Source organism: Tachysurus vachellii, chromosome 1 (genome assembly GCF_030014155.1).
Source record: "Tachysurus vachellii isolate PV-2020 chromosome 1, HZAU_Pvac_v1, whole genome shotgun sequence".
Lineage (NCBI taxonomy): Eukaryota > Metazoa > Chordata > Actinopteri > Siluriformes > Bagridae > Tachysurus > Tachysurus vachellii.
The window spans coordinates 3,105,719-3,116,953 of record NC_083460.1 but is presented as its reverse complement, the minus strand read 5'-3'; the positions used below and the strand labels follow the sequence as shown (position 1 = coordinate 3,116,953).

The 11,235-nt window shown below is 40.8% G+C and overlaps 1 protein-coding gene across 1 annotated transcript in view; it reads right to left on the bottom strand.

Annotated features, from left to right (window-relative positions):
• mpp7b (MAGUK p55 scaffold protein 7b) overlaps positions 1-11,235 on the bottom strand; it is a 61,004-nt gene that overhangs the window by 23,295 nt on the left and 26,474 nt on the right. Inside the window, exons 11-12 of the mRNA XM_060866002.1 lie at positions 9,326-9,337; positions 8,282-8,320 (exon numbers count right to left, since the gene is read on the bottom strand). Of these exons, the coding sequence (XP_060721985.1) occupies positions 8,282-8,320; positions 9,326-9,337 (51 nt within the window). The remainder of the gene's footprint in view (positions 1-8,281; positions 8,321-9,325; positions 9,338-11,235) is intronic.

Genomic DNA, 11,235 nt, shown 5'->3' with positions numbered 1-11,235 from the left:
AGCACTCCATGCAGAAAGATTAGCGTGACACACAAGACACTGATTGCCATTTAATGGTGACAAATCCTCGTCCTTAACCGCCAGCTCTATGCGAAGACACTCGATACGCTGCATCTGGCTGCTAACGCCGTGATTAACGGGTACAAAATGTTTGCCTGTGCTTCGAAGGATTCTTTCAGAGCTTTTGGAAATGGAAAGGAAAGGAACTAGTCACATCACTCTGAAAAAACTTTCCACAACATAAGAAAACCGCGAGAGCGCAAGCTGCAAGGAGCATCAGAGTTTCTCGCTGCTCTGATCTCGTAAAGTTGATGTACTGTACAACTCGGCAATATAAACGTAACCTATAGTCTGGACGTTCGGAAAGCGGCGCATGAATCAGGAAGAGGATCATGTTACTAATTTTATTGTAGGATGACGAATATGGCCAAATATGTATCCCTTTACATGTATATATAAATAGTCTTTTAAACCGAGATTTTCCACGTTACATAAAAAAAGGAAAACTCCACACGGAACGATGTATATTAGAATGAACTGATACGGTTTCCTACATTACCCACAATGCCGTTCGACTGTCTGCTGAAAGCGGCAGAGTGGGATTTATACCTCACTGCATGTCTATATAACAAAAGCGATGCGGCGGTGCTTTAATCCTCCTGAGAAAAGCTCGCTGTTCTCCTCACCTTCATCGAGTGATATCACATTTATCATTACCCACAATGCCGTTCGACAACCTGCTGATAGCGACAGTGTTTTTTTTTCATTACTATATATACCATTTCTAAATAAAGAGAGCGATGTAGATGCGCTTTAATCCTTCTCAGCCAAGCTCTCTGATCTCCTTGTCTAAAACAGATCAGCTTTCAAAAGTCGTCATTACCCACGATGCCGTTCGATTACCTGCTGAAAGCACTCTCATTCTCACTCACTCATCTTCTACCGCTTATCCGAACTACCTCGGGTCACGGGGAGCCTGTGCGTATCTCAGGCGTCATTGGGCATCAAGGCAGGATACACCCTGGACGAAGTGCCAACCCATCGCAGGGCACACACACACACACTCATTCACTCACGCAATCACACACTACGGACAATTTTCCAGAGATGCCAATCAACCTACCATGCATGTCTTTGGACCGGGGGAGGAAACCGGAGTACCCGGAGGAAACCCCCGAGGCACGGGGAGAACATGCAAACTCCACACACACAAGGCGGAGGCGGGAATCGAACCCCCAACCCTGGAGGTGTGAGGCGAACGTGCTAACCAGTAATCCACAGTGCCCCACTGCTCAAAGCAGCAAATTGGAATTTATACCTCACTTCATTTCTAGCTAAAGATGCAGCAGTGCTTTAATCCTCAGCCAAGCTCTCCTGCCCTACAGTATACACGTGTACAAAACACGTTACCTTCGTCAATGACAACACACTTGTTATTACCCACAATGCCATTCCACTGTCTGCTGATAGCAACACAATAGGATTTCTTTCATACTGCATTTCTATATAAAGACAGTGATGCAGAGGCAACTCTTCCGTTTTCAGGAGATTAAATCAAGCGAAACCTTTCTGCTCTTGTAACCGCGTTAAGAGCCAAAACGTGACCTGACATCAGCGTGACACACACATAAAAAAAAACCAAAAACATACATAACGTGTTCGGGGTGGATTTTTCCTTTTGAATCTGGTCTGCTCGAAAAAGCATCAGCTATTCAGCTTGGTGTGTGCGTGAGCCTGGCGCTCTTCCACAGGCCGATGAACACATGTCGAGCATGTCTCACACTCGCGCTAGCGCAGAGCCGCAGCACAAATCCACGGCTGATTGGTCACACCGATATCAATCTAACTGAATCCCTTAAACTGTTCCAGAAATCTCTGTCCTGCACGGAGAATAACAACCGGGCCTCGAGGCTAGACAGCTTCTGCACAAATAAATCTGAGGTTAGCGAGCACTGACAGGAGAGTAATTAAACCAGGACTCCAAAATTATTATATATATATATATTTGTAATCTGTGTAGATTGATTCCCTCACTGAGTGAATTGCTCTCCAGATAGCTGTTCTTCTTTCTCCGTGCCACTTTTTTTTTTTTCTAACCTGTGGGTGTTTTTTTTTTTTTTTTGACATAATCCTGGATTATAAGTGAGCACACTGAGACAAACCATTTCAAGGAAAAGCATACAGGAGATTTTGTTCACGACGCTGAAATGCACACTGACACGTGCTCGAGAAAACGACACGAGCGCTTTTTGGCTTTTCAGATCTTTTCAGTTCTTGAACGTGACGTGCGACGTGGGAACGGTTCAGACGGCCGACCAAACACCTTTTCAAACCTGGTTAAGAAGTTTGGCAGACGAGTCGTTGCGACATGATGCCTGGAGAAATAAACACCGTAAGTTTCATGCATAATGTGGTGCTTAGAACTAGTTCTTATGGCACTAGACTAAAGAAAATATCATATCAAGCCAAGAGTGATGTACCTGATGGTCCAGAACTTCAGAACCATACTGAAAAAAAAAAAGCTTGTAGGTCCAATTAAACCCAAATCCAGATCCAGATCCGGATACACATGGAGCATTAAACTGATACAGATTACAGTGATGCCTCGAGATACGAGTGCTTTGACACACGAGTGCTTTGTGCTTTCTATCACAATTTTTTGAGATACGAGCTGTGATTCGACCAAATATTTGCCTTGAGATACGAGCAGGCCCGGCTCCAGATATGAGATGAAAGGTGGGCCAAGTGATATTCCAGGTGGGCCGGTCAGATTGGGGGGGATATCTTTAATGCTCTAATCTCTCATGTCTATAGTTTTAACAGAATATTCAAGCCTGATACCAAGTGGCCGAAAAACATCTCTCTCTCCCTCCAAAAAGAGTTCGGGGGTATGATTTCAGAACCGGCTGGTAAGGATTCGCCCTGTTTAAATCATTCGGGACAGAATTGCTGCATCTTTGAGTGGGTGTATTTGTGCTTTTGACACCATCGGAAGCTGAAGATGAACTCGACTCATCCATTTCTCCGACCTCATTGCCGCAAATGGACGAGGAGGTGGTAGCTGTGTCCTGGAGAGCTAAAGTGGTTTTCTTTTGTCCTTTCGGAACAAGAAATCTGTACATGTTGTATTTTATTAGGCTATACTGTATATAGAGTGTTAATCAAGTTCACTAACAGTTCTAATAAAGTTACTGTGACTGTCGTTTATTGCTTTATAAGCACGTCCGTTTACCTCAAAGGTTGCGTGAATGTGAATGAATGAGCTAAGTCTGTCTGTCTGTCTAGGAGGGGGAAAAGGGGTTTGGGCAGAAATTAGAAAATAACGTATCTCGAGCTGAATTGAATATCGCACCAATTTTGTGATTGGCTGTTATGTGGTGTGGGGCCAGGCTGGGCCAAGCCTCTGATTGGGTGGGCCAGGCCAACTCGTGGAGCCGGGCCTGGATACGAGCAAATTTTTGAGATACGAGCATCCGAGCCGCCGCCGCCGAAACAAAGATCCCCAACAACCACGTGTGCTCTGTTTCCCCGCCTCAGCTTCCCGCGTCTCACTCGGTTAAAGCTGCCTTTCCACTGCACACGACAAACGACGGTCGATAAACAGGAAGTCATTCATTTCCTATGGAGAGTCACAAAGGCGCTGCGTGAGGTGACGACCATCTGAGGATCCGTAATTTTCGGATCCGTTTTAAGCGTTGGAACCGTTAAAATATTTAACTTGTGCGACTACACCGCATCTGATATGCGACCGGACAGGTTTTTATTAAAACAACCGGCAGATGTTAGTGAGGAAAGAGTGACAAAAAAGGTAAAAAAAAAGTGAAGAGAAAAGCGATGAAGAAAATTAAACTAAATTAATGTAAAGAAAACAGAAATTGTAGCAATTGAGTTCAGTTAAGTTAAGAGAATTTCAGTTCTCACCAGGACCACTTTGTCAAATGAAAATTTGAAACTTTGAAAAATTATTAGATGATGTATACAGTTAGTGTTGGCGATATGGTTCTGTTCTGGGCAAAAATCCACTCACCCATCCGTGCGCATGCGTGGTCAGAGCGCGGAGAGCAGCGACTAGAAAATAGAATAAACCCCCCGTATAACAGAACCACTAATCATGCATAGTATTAGATTTGCTCACTTACACGTTTTTGGAAAGTAATAAATGAATGAATGGATAAATAAATAATTAAACAAGTACAAAGAGAGGGAGAGAAAAATATGTGGAGATTTATGACGTAAACTGGTACAACAAACACGGTTTCCGGCATGGTGGAGTCGGGGTTGGAGGAGGGAGTTTAGATCGCGGCAGCAGCGAAGCGCTAGAGCAGCTCAATGAATGGGAATTTAAATGGTCGGGTAATATGGATGTCGTAACCGGATTGGTGCGCGTTGTGGACAGCTGATTAACAGCTGATGCACGCTCGACCACGTGGCCTGCCAGAACTAATGCGATGCTTGATTTAAGTTCGTTAATTTTAGTGAAGTTTAGTTAAGTTCCATTTAAGTGTAAAGTAGCATTAAGAGTGTACAGTAGCGAGTAAGTGAACGAAAGTGAAAGTGTAATTCCTCCTAACTCCTCCTCCTGTTTACTCCTCCGCCTGTTTACTCCTCCCTCAACCTCTACGCATCTTCCGTAAAGTAAAACCAGTTTATTTTTTTAACCTTCTCTTTTATTACTGTATGTTTTTATACAATATTTGTCATTTATAAATACAGGTACTGAACATTTTTCATATTCAAAACACACAAACAAAACAACTGGAGCGGAATTTTGCGAGCTGGAACGGATTAATGGGATTTCAATTCATTTAAATGGGGAAAATTGTTTTGAGATTCGTGCAAATTGAGATACGAGCAAAGTCACGTAACAAATTAAATTTGTATCTCGAGGTATAACTGTATCACTTTTTGAAAAAAAAGTTTACTAAAACATGCTGGAGCCTCTGGATCCTTGCACCAGCTGCTGAATGGTGATCATGACATGATTATGACTGAGAGTCTGACCAAACGCTTCTTCCAGACATGTCCAGAGACCAGGCCACACAATTGGTTTCCATAAACAGCAACAACTAGAAGATACGCCAACCCAACTGGCGAGGCTTGTGTCTGCTTCACGCATGGCCTGCACCAAAGCTGAGCTCTCACCACACGATTGTGGGAAAAAAGCCGAAGTGAAGCTCAGTGGAACAGCGTCTGAAGGGATCCGTGGGTAGAACCGTCTTGCTCTCTTATTATACGCTAGAGAAATGTTGGTGTTTTGGATCAGGTTCCTCATGTAATGACCTCGAGAGCATGCAGGAGAACATGGAAGACAGCGAACATACAGTATATCGTGGAAACTGTGGATTTTTAAAGGCAACAAGGTAAAAAAGAAAAAAAAGGCAAGATCTAATGAAGGAACAGAAAGAATGACTCGTTTTAAAACGAGAGGTTCTTCAGTTCGCTTTGGTTTCTTACTGAATACTGAACTCCTGCATGAGATGGTGCTCCAAGAGAACATAGAAAAAAAAAAGATTTTTCAGAATGTATCATATACTTTATACTGTGATGTGAATCGTATCTTCTGAAAGAGAAAGATTCATATCCATAGTAAAAACGTTTCTCATAAGTTATCAGTCCTGGATTAAATAAAACGAATCATACTGAAGTATATCAAAATGTCACCGGTTAAATTTATCTGGATTTGTATTGTATAACATACTGTGTATTGACTTGTATGTTGTTTTGGCTGACAATGATTCATACCTCAATGAAAAAGAGTCTATTCATATTGGATTGGGCTTGAATTAAATGAATTGTGTTAAAAACGTATCAAATCATAGCTAAAGGTACCGTTTTCTGTATCGTATAACATATACCAGGTATTGTGACTTCTGAAAACGAGAGAATCCCATCCTCACTAAGAAAAACTGAATCATTTTGAATTGAGTCTGAAATAAAAAAAAATCTTGTAGAAATGTATTGAATCCTGGCTTGATTAAAGAGACAATTTTTTCGTATTTTATCATATATAACACATGTCATGATGTGCATTGTATCTTCTGAAAAAGAGAGATTCACATCCCCAGAAAGAATAGTCTCCAACTGAATCATATTGAATTGGGCCTGAATCAAATTAAATTGAATCCTACTGAAATATATCGAATCATGGCTTGTTTAAAGGGACAATTTTGCGTATCATATATTCCACATATTATGATGTGTTTTTTATCTTCTGAAAGATGGAGGCTCACACAGCTAGTAAAAAAAGAGTCTCCAAATGAATCATATTGATTTAGTTCTGAATCATATTGAATTTCACCTGAAACAAATTAAATTGAATCCTTCTGAAATATATCGAATCATGGCTTGTTTAAAGGGACAATTTTGCGTATCATATATTCCACATATTATGATGTGTTTTTTATCTTCTGAAAGATGGAGGCTCACACAGCTAGTAAAAAAAGAGTCTCCAAATGAATCATATTGATTTAGTTCTGAATCATATTGAATTTCACCTGAAACAAATTAAATTGAATCCTTCTGAAATATATCGAATCATGGCTTGTTTAAAGGGACAATTTTGCGTATCATATATTCCACATATTATGATGTGTTTTTTATCTTCTGAAAGATGGAAGCTCACACAGCTAGTAAAAAAAGAGTCTCCAAATGAATCATATTGATTTAGTTCTGAATCATATTGAACTTCACCTGAAACAAATTAAATTGAATCCTTCTGAAATATATCGAATCATGGCTTGTTTAAAGGGACAATTTTGCGTATCATATATTCCACATATTATGATGTGTTTTTTATCTTCTGAAAGATGGAGACTCACACAGCTAGTAAAAAAAGAGTCTCCAAATGAATCATATTGGATTAGTTCCGATACAGTAGACCTGAGCTTCTCCTGCTACCCTTGTCTACCTTTAGCTTGGCAGCTGAGCTCTATTACATCACCAGCATCGCTTTAACCCAGAACTCAAGAACGAACAAAAGCAGACAGACACCACATCCCATTTTGTGGAATCCGGTCTGGTTTACTAAAATGCAGAAAATAAAGCGTCGATATGAAATGATACGTCTTAATTCGAAGTCCACGTGACGCTTCTCCGCGAAGTTCATCCGTCATTGGCTTCAGATAAAAAAATGAACAAGTGACCGTAACTTATCGATTGCATCAGCCTGCATGGTAAAGCCATTATCTTGTGAATGAAGCCCTTTGGGTTGTCTTCTACCCAGACTCGGCGCACTAATGCGCACATGCTGCGGCTACCTGACACTGAAATCATCCAAAGGATCTGGAGAAATAGAGAAGCAATCTGGACTGCTGAACCGTGCATTAGTGTCTTGGCTCCTGTTAGACTGCATACTGATTAAATAATCTGGTTTGTAAATACTGCCTTTTTTTTTTTTTTTTAATGTTTTCCATGTCTGGACCTTATTGGGATCTGCTGATACCTTTTCCAGGTTTCTTTTGCTTTCTCTTAAATATCCCACCCACCCACCCCTTTTCCGTGACCCTTCGCATTCTCCACCATGCTCTGTGTCGTATCTGGTTGCGTCGCTACGATCTCTGTATAAAACGCTGCTTCAAAGACAAATTTATAGAAGATTGTTGCTACCAGAAAAAGCTCTCCGTATGCGTCAAAAAAGCATCGTGCAGTTTTCCATCACGTAGTTCCTAAACCATCAGTGCGATAAATCACAGCGTTTTGGCCTACCCCGGAATGAGCCCGTCACATGCCGGCCACGTAGTAATGCCTTAAGCATGTTTTCTTAAAGGGGTCGCTGTGGGATTGATGCGAGCTTGGCCATCGCGTCCGTGCCTGAGATTTGCTGTGGACAAGCTGATGTTTCGCCAGCAAGCAAAAAAAAAAAAAAAAAAAAAACCTCTCTGCTTTACTCATACTGTTGCCTGGCTGTTTCGCTTCACTCACCCTGCTCCTGCTCGCTGAGGCTCTTTATCACCAATGGACCAGAGCAAAGCACCCAGTCTGGAGCTATTAAAGACCTCCAAATTAACATGAATACTCAAACCAGATCGACATAAATCAAGAACTAATGAGAATGTCCAGCAGCTTTGAAAGGACAAATGTATCATGAGATGGATAGGTGCCATGGGGAAGATTAAGCAGCATTAATGAAGCTCTGTTGTAGCATTTAAGTGCACAGGAGTCCAGTTAAAAAAAAAAATCTTTAAGAAGAACATCAGGGTTGAGGTGGGATTTTAGATTTATACGATAAACAGGAAGCCATAAGTGTGAAAGTCATACGATTCAAGACAGAAATGTTTCTCACCGAGGTGTATTCCATGTATAGCCACGTAATCTGCATCTTCTTGTAAAGACAGAAAAAATAAACATGACTGAAGAATTGATTATTACAGGGTTAAAGAAGAAGGACTGTATATTTCACACTTAGAGAGGATAAGGACAGAAGGAAAGAAGGAAAGAAGGAAAAGGTTCAGTTTATTGACCTTATCCAGGAGTCACATGACTACACTGAACATGATGTAACCCTTCGATAAACTTCAGTCTATCTGCTAGAAAATATTGACTTAAATCTAGATCATATTGTTTTTATGCTGCAAATCTGTAAAGCGAATTAATATTCGTTATTTTTTATTATTTTAAAGGGAAACAGTGGAAAACTAGATTTGTAAAGTTTATACAATACACCTAGTGTATGGCGGAACGTGTACGTGCAGCTCCATGTAATCTGTATAAAAGGAGGTTGTTATCGAGAAAGTACATAACGTTATTTTATCATTAACACAGAAAAAAGTTAGCCTTAGCATGTAGCTACTTACTATCATGTGTGCTGATAATGTATCATATCGCGGTAAAAGTAAAAGTGTATTAAACATTAGTATACTTAAGATATATTATGAAATGCGCTAACAGTAGCCCCGCCCACAGCCCCACCCACAGCCCCTGACACAAGCGGTTCTTAAGTCTAGACCAGCAACGTTTTGGTGCTACTTAAGAACCACATTTCCTGGTTCAGAGCCGGTGCTTTGGCTGTCAAAAAAGAAAGAATTGGTTCTAAATTAGGCTCCGAACCAGCACTCAAACTGCCTCGGTGGAAAAGGGGCATTTGAGACCCGGTACCTGAAGTACTGGTACTCGGATCGCTTAGAAAAGTAATAGCAACAAACTTCAGACCAGGGTTTATAACATATCGGAATTTGGTGCATGTGGTCTGAAAGCCCTAGGAGGAGTTACTAGTTATAAATTTTTGTCTAAGCTTAAATAGGAAAACAGAATGTTGGCTTCTACAAAGCGACATAATTAGAGGTGAGCAAAGGAGGTGTGATGTGAAGGTGAAAGAATGACAGATTACCTTCATCATCGTCTGTTCAGCATGAGTAGAAAAGACAAAGTTCTTCTTTTAGCAGTTCTACGTATCGTTTTACGTTTCAGGACCAAAATCAATCTTATAGTCGAATTCGAACATAATGAGCTACGATACATTTGATTAAAGAGTTGGTTTAAGGCAATAAATGAAGGTTTAAATAAATAAGAGAAGGATAAATATTTATTCCATCAGAAGTCATTTACAGCACTCAGGTATCCAAGCTGGAAAAGATGGAGCTCGCTGCTGAGACTCTGGGATGAATGTCGTTAATTTAACAGCTAAAGCTTCAGAATTTGATGTTTTATTGTAGTTTTCTTTACAGGAAGTAGGAAATAAAATAGAACATGATGTGAATTTATAGGAAATTATAATACAATGGAAATATTCCATCCATCCATCAATACATTCCTCCATCCATTCATCCATCCCTGTATCCATTCATTCATCCATCCATTCATCCATCCACCCATTCATCCATCCCTCTATCCATTCATTCATCCCCCATCCATTAACTCATCCATCCATCCAGCCCTCCATCCAGCAATACATTCATCCATCCCTGTATCCATTCATTCATCCATCCATCCATTCATCCATCCCTGTATCCATTCATTCATCCATCCATCAATACATTCATCCATCCATCCCTGTATCCATTCATTCATCCATCCAGCAATACATTCATCCATCCTTTCATCCTTCCCTGTACCCATTCATTCATCCATCCATCAATACATTCATCCATTCATTCATCCCTGTATCCATTCATTCATCCATCCACCCATTCATCCATCCCTCTATCCATTCATTCATCCCCCATCCATTAACTCATCCATCCATCCAGCCCTCCATCCAGCAATACATTCATCCATCCCTTTATCCATTCATTCATCCATCCATCAATACATTCATCCATCCATTCATCCATCCCTGTATCCATTCATTCATCCATCCATCAATACATTCATCCATCCATCCCTGTATCCATTCATTCATCCATCCAGCAATACATTCATCCATCCTTTCATCCATCCCTGTACCCATTCATTCATCCATCCATCAATACATTCATCCATTCATTCATCCCTGTATCCATTCATTCATCCATCCATTCATCCATCCACCCATTCATCCATCCCTCTATCCATTCATTCATCCCCCATCCATTAACTCATCCATCCATCCAGCCCTCCATCCAGCAATACATTCATCCATCCCTGTATCCATTCATTCATCCATCCATCAATACATTCATCCATCCATTCATCCATCCCTGTATCCATTCATTCATCCATCCATCAATACATTCATCCATCCATCCCTGTATCCATTCATTCATCCATCCAGCAATACATTCATCCATCCTTTCATCCTTCCCTGTACCCATTCATTCATCCATCCATCAATACATTCATCCATTCATTCATCCCTGTATCCATTCATTCATCCATCCATTCATCCATCCACCCATTCATCCATCCCTCTATCCATTCATTCATCCCCCATCCATTAACTCATCCATCCATCCAGCCCTCCATCCAGCAATACATTCATCCCTCCCTGTATCCATTCATTCATCCATCCATCAATACATTCATCCATCCATTCATCCATCCCTGTATCCATTCATTCATCCATCCATCAATACATTCATCCATCCATCCCTGTATCCATTCATTCATCCATCCAGCAATACATTCATCCATTCATTCATCCCTCCCTGTATCCATTCATTCATCCATCCATCAATACATTCATCCATTCATCCATCCCTGTATCCATTCATTCATCCATCCATCAATACATTCATCCATCCATCAATACATTCCTCCATCCATTCATCCATCCCTGTATCCATTCATTCATCCATCCATCCATTCATCCATCCACCCATT